Raw genomic sequence first — 6,165 nt, forward strand, 5'->3', positions numbered from 1 at the left:
ATATATATACGCTAAAGGTCAAAAGTTTGGAATAATTAAAATTTTCTCTTCTGCTCACCAAGGCTGCATTTATTAGATCAAAAATACTGTAAAAAACAGTGAAATATTATTCCAATGTAAATCAGCTGTTTTCTATGTGAATATATAGTCAAGTGTAATTTATTCCTGTGATTTTCAGCATCATTACTCCAGTCTTCAGTGTCACATGATCCTTCAGAAATCACTATAAAATGCTTAATCTTTATCATAATTATTAATAATGGCTCTTATTATTAATAATTTATTCAAAAACATATTAAAAAAAGTAATTATTCCAAACTTTAGACCGCTAGTGTATTATAAATACGTATTCATTTTTATTTGATATGTTTTTACATTTACGCATTTAGCAGACACTTTTACCCAAAGCAACTTACAAATTAAATTAATAAAAATTATTAATTAAATAATTATTTTATTTGTGCGTATTCTTGCTCTCAGGATTATCATCTATGTGTATTCCTCTAGCTGAACTCTTTTGTCATTTCCGATCCTCGCTCTTCCTCCTCCTCCTCCTCCTCCTCCTCCTCTTCCTCCTCCTCTTCCTCCTCCTCCTCCTCCTCTTCCTCCATCATCTCAACCCCGTCCAGGGTTTTCTGCAGCTGCTGTTGGATTCTCTTCAGCTCCTGAAGTCCATCCTGAAGCTCTCTGCAAACCTCTCGGATCTTGGCGGCGAACTCTGTCTTGGCTCCCTTGCGCAGCTCGAGCGAGCCCCTGGCGAGGAAGAAGAGGTCGAGCGCGAGGAAGAGTCCGGACATGACGCCGCTGGTGACGCTGAGCACCTGCGCGGCTTTGGCTGCTCCTCCCGCTACGCTGAGCACCTGGACGGTGTTGATGAGGTTCTCCGTGTTGACCAGAAGAGCTTTCCCGGCCCGGCCGCCCTCCTTCAACACATGCTTCACGTTCTGGTTAAGAGCCTTTCTGGAGATGCTGTCCACGTACTGCTCGAAGTCCCACTCCTCCAGAGTCAACATCCCGGCCTGGAGAAAACAGATGTTTAGCAGAGGGATGAAGAGGGAGAAAAGCAGCAGATTTCTGCATCATGACATTCTTCTTTCAGACGAATACAATCAGAGTTATATTAAAAAAAGATCCTGGCTCTTCCAAGCTTTATAATGGCAGTGAATGGTTGTTTCTGTTTTGAAGTCCATAAAAGTGCATCTATCCATCATAAAAGTGCATTTGTCCATCATAAAAGTGCATCTATCCATCATAAAAGTGCATCTGTCCATCATAAAAGTGCATCTATCCATCATAAAAGTGCATCTGTCCATCATAAAAGTGCATCTATCATCATTAAAGTGCATCTGTCCATCATAAAAGTGCATCTATCATCATTAAAGTGCATCTATCCATCATAAAAGTGCATCTGTCCATCATAAAAGTGCATCTATCCGTCATAAAAGTGCATCTATCCATCATAAAAGTGCATCTATCCATCATAAAAGTGCATCTGTCCATCATAAAAGTGCATCTATCCATCATAAAAGTGCATCTATCCATCATAAAAGTGCATCTGTCCATCATAAAAGTGCATCTATCCGTCATAAAAGTGCATCTATCCATCATAAAAGCGCATCTCTCCATCATAAAAGTGCATCTATCCATCATAAAAGTGCATCTATCCATCATAAAAGTGCATCTGTCCATCATAAAAGTGCATCTATCCATCATAAAAGTGCATCTATCCATCATAAAAGTGCATCTGTCCATCATAAAAGTGCATCTATCCGTCATAAAAGCGCATCTCTCCATCATAAAAGCGCATCTGTCCATCATAAAAGTGCATCTATCCATAATAAAAGTGCATCTGACCAATTTTGAACGACCAATTTGCGACGATACAGTTTCGGGAAACAGTCGTGACTAGCTTTCAATGATGCATCGCACTATAGTAGTGAAGCAGCGAGTGCGGCGCTGTACAGGAAACACACTTCTGATTGGCCATTGCATTCATACACACAACAGAAACGTGTGAAATTATAAACACTAACAGACGATTGTTTAAAAACAGAGGAAGGTCAGAGCCGATTATATCCTGTCATTTATATACTGCAATAAAAGAAGGCTTGCATAAACACCTCTTTCCTAGAAAGACTGCAAAAAATGATGTTCTTAATATTTTTGTCATTTTGTTTTACAATGCAAATATCATTTTTAAAATGAAGATACGTTTACTTGAGAAGCAAAATGACATGATAAAAAGTCTTGATTTCTGAAAAATGTATCAAAATGAAATTTTTGTTTAATAAAAAACGATAAAAAAACAGTGAAAAAAAGTTAATAAATAAAATATATAGTATAGCAAAAATGCATTAAAAGATACAGTATAGTATCAGGGTTATTAATGTTAACTAAAACCATAGAAAAATATTTTTGTTACTTGAAATATGATATATATATATATATATATATATATATATATATATATATATATATATATACATATGCTTTGTTAATTTTTATCTTAAACTTTTTTTGTTTCATCTAATTGCCAAGGCAAAATTTCTCATTTATGTTCAGTTGAACTTAAAATACTAAAATAACTAAAACACAATATATTTAAAACAAATAAAATACGCAACAAAATGACTAAAACTAGCGAATATTTAAAATAAAAGCAGAAAGTAACAAAACTACCTCTAAATGCTTCAACAGTACATGATTTATCGTAAAACAACAGCTGGTCTGACCTGCAGAAAGTCCAGGCACTCTTTAATATCCTGGATCTGGAGCTGGTAGTCTTGGATCATCTTCTCCACCTTCTTGCGGTCGGTGTTGGAGTGAAGCGTGTCTGTGATGTTAGCGGAGGCCGAGGTCACGCCACCAGCCGTCGCCACGCCGATGCCCACCGCCGTCACGATGAGGGACGTCCCGAAGGTGAAGGGCGCCAGCACCAGGCCGGTGATGGTGGTGATGCTGCCGGCTACGCTAGCCACCCCTCCGCCGACGCTAGCGGTCACCGTCTTCTTGTGGAAGGAGTCGGCCGCGTCCGCTAGAGCCAGGAGCTCCAGTATCCGCTGATGCAGAGACGCCTCCCGCTGGTTTAGCAGGTGAACGAATAACTTGGCGGCCATGAAGACCCGGTTAGCAGCCGCTTCGATCGCTCTGGTAGACAGAGAGGTATTTTACTTACTGTAACCAACTGACTTTTACTTAAAGCTCCAGTCCGTAACTTTTTTGGGTTAAAAATTATCCAAAATAAATTTTTGAGCAAGTACATAACCAGCCAGTGTTCAAAACTATTGCTCGCGGTAGCTCGATTCAAAACGGTAAGCTTTAATAATGTTTTTAATTGTTTAAAATGTAAAAATGAAAATGTTCCGCGGGAAATTCGAGCAAGTCTTTGCGTCAATACGTCACATCCGTCCACATAAATACAGAAGAGTCTCGGCTAGTAGGCTACGAGTGTGAGGATGTTGGAGGTGGAGATTATAGCCTTTTCTCACAGCACTTGATATAATTAAACTTATTAATTTGATGGCGGATCCAGAAAGATTCAAACGACAATCCAGTGACAACTGGAGATTCACCCGCTGTAAAATACGAAACACTTCGGAGTGGCTACAGAAAAAAAGAGACTGCGACCGGCCCACGCGGAAACATAGATAATATCGGAAGGGCATTAAATGTAGTCACGCAATGCTGATGTTGTTAACATGAACAATTTGAGAACAAAGTATAATTTGCACGGTTTGACGTGATATGCTAAGCGATCGTTAGATTTAATCAGCATGATTTACTGCAATGCTTTGTTTCCCTTAGTTAGTCGGAACAAAAGTGGATGTTAGTTGTTCAGAGGACATTTTCCGGTTGAGAATGTTGGTCATATTTCCCAAAGGTGTAATCTGTGATTGTGAACGCCAGTCTCACACACCGGCGACTGACAGCCGCACATTCTCCTCAAAACATCAAATTCATCCGCGCCGAGGCACAACCCACGTACAGTTGATAATTTCGCTAATAACTGCAATTGCAGCTTCCGAACAGAGATGGCGACAAAGAGGAAAAACTGCGGACTGCAGCTTTAACTAACTGACTTACTCTGAGATATCTTCTTATGTACAAATTTATCTGCCGACTTAATGCTTCTAAAAATTAGATTATCATGGGTCTATCAAATATAAGCTTTAGCACTACACGATATCAGTCTCAATTGTGGAAACACTGGTACTTTTGTAACGCATTAATGTTTTTTTTTGTGTTATTGTTGAGTTATATGCTGGGTTTTATATATGCGTTTTAAAAATTGGACCCTGAATTTGTAATAAAGTTGATTGATTGATATGCCGCGATACAAATGTAAGTTTATAGCCAATAAAGCCTCTAATAAATGTCACTACAAACTAGTATAATTATACTATGTTGAAATAACTGTTATTATAGTGTCATTAATATACTATTATAGTTATCCCATTATAATATATTATTATAGCAAGATATTAAATACAAAACATATAAACATTTACTATATCCAAAAAGCAGGCTGTGGAGAAGTTTATTATTCTTCTACATGTACACAATTAACATAATTAAAATAATATTCAAAACAAAATGAAATGTAACTAGTTCAATTAACTATGTTCATTCATCAGTCAATAAACTAACCAGTCTGGAATGGGTTTGTTTACTAACTAACTAACTAACTAACAATGTATCTATACAGTGTGTCAAACACATTACATTTATTAATAAATAATTAACTATGTTCATTCATCAGTCAATAAACTAACCAGTCTGGAATGGGTTTGTTTACTAACTAACTAACTAACTAACTAACTAACTAACTAACTAACTAACTAACTAACTAACTAACTAACTAACTAACAATGTATCTATACAGTGTGTCAAACACATTACATTTATTAATAAATAATTAACTATGTTCATTCATCAGTCAATAAACTAACCAGTCTGGAATGGGTTTGTTTACTAACTAACTAACTAACTAACTAACTAACTAACTAACTAACTAACTAACTAACTAATTAACTAACAATGTATCTATACAGTGTGTCAAACACATTACATTTATTAATAAATAATTAACTGTTAGAGTACACAATTGCTATTATAATTTTTAATTGATATTTTTAATATATATATATATATATATATTTTAAAAAACGTTATTTTATTTCAGTTAAAAGTTTTAGTATCATATAACAATAATAACCCATTTAAATATAATAAAATACATCACATTATCACATTTTTTCTTAGAAACTGTGATATAATTATACATCTTCCTCACCGTTCTCCATCTTCATCATTAAACTGTTTCGACTCGTTCCATTCGCCCCAACCTGACGAATAATACAAGATCAAATACAAGTCAAACCCTTTTAAAACACGCCTGAACTTTAGAGAAAATACCTTCTACTGTTCTCCACCAATCCAGCAAACCATCTTCATCCTGTCAATGTAAGACGAACTCAGTTCTCATCCAGCAAACATGCAGCAAACACTAGCAATGGAGGACTAAACGAGTTTACACATACGTCTTCATCGTCCAGAGGAGTCCCGTCCCTGGAGCTGACAGCAGTCTGAACTTCGGGAGAGTGGATCTGGACACACACACACACGGACACACACGGACACACACAAACACACGGACACACGGACACACACACAGTGATGATCCCAGATTCGCACAGTCTTAAAAAACACTGATGCATCAACTTTTCAACAACAACAACGCAAGGCTGCAAACCTTCTGTAATAAAACACGGAAGTTGTGAATTTTACTCAAGAGTTAGTCATACTAACTAACTAACTAACTAACTAACTAACTAACTAACTAACTAACTAACTAACTAACTAACTAAGTAACTAACTAATCAATTAAGTAATCAAGTAAGTAACCAGCTAAATAACTAACTAATGATCTAAGTAACCAACTAACTAATACATGATGTAACCAAATAACTAAGTAATCAGCTAAATTTTAAATAATAGTTTAAAAACGTGTCCATGTAGTTTTTGTATGGTTTTGTTTTAGTTTTAGCATTAATACAATCATATTTCCAAAATATTAATGAATAACATTACAATTCTGATTATGAATTGTCATGCATCAGTGAAGAGATATTCAAATATTGTGATGCATCTGAATCAAAATAATAC

At 36.1% G+C, this 6,165-nt stretch overlaps 1 protein-coding gene across 2 annotated transcripts in view; it reads right to left on the reverse strand.

Moving 5' to 3' along the window:
* Window positions 1-332: 332 nt before the first annotated feature.
* Window positions 333-6,165, reverse strand: part of apold1b (apolipoprotein L domain containing 1b) — a 15,677-nt gene continuing 9,844 nt past the window's right edge. The window contains exons 9-14 of one of the 2 annotated variants that reach the window (XM_077227464.1): window positions 5,541-5,606; window positions 5,416-5,455; window positions 5,294-5,345; window positions 2,733-3,147; window positions 621-1,019; window positions 333-566 (exon numbers count right to left, since the gene is read on the reverse strand). In XM_077227464.1, coding sequence (XP_077083579.1) covers window positions 504-566; window positions 621-1,019; window positions 2,733-3,147; window positions 5,294-5,345; window positions 5,416-5,455; window positions 5,541-5,606 — 1,035 coding nt within the window. In that variant the 3' untranslated portion in view covers window positions 333-503. Of the gene's footprint in view, window positions 1,020-2,732; window positions 3,148-5,293; window positions 5,346-5,415; window positions 5,456-5,540; window positions 5,607-6,165 lie in introns of both variants that reach the window. The other variant, XM_077227462.1, reaches the window with a different exon arrangement.

Source organism: Siphateles boraxobius, unplaced genomic scaffold (assembly GCF_051911475.1).
Source record: "Siphateles boraxobius isolate OS27281-9 unplaced genomic scaffold, OSU_SipBor_1 130, whole genome shotgun sequence".
NCBI classification, from domain to species: domain Eukaryota; kingdom Metazoa; phylum Chordata; class Actinopteri; order Cypriniformes; family Leuciscidae; genus Siphateles; species Siphateles boraxobius.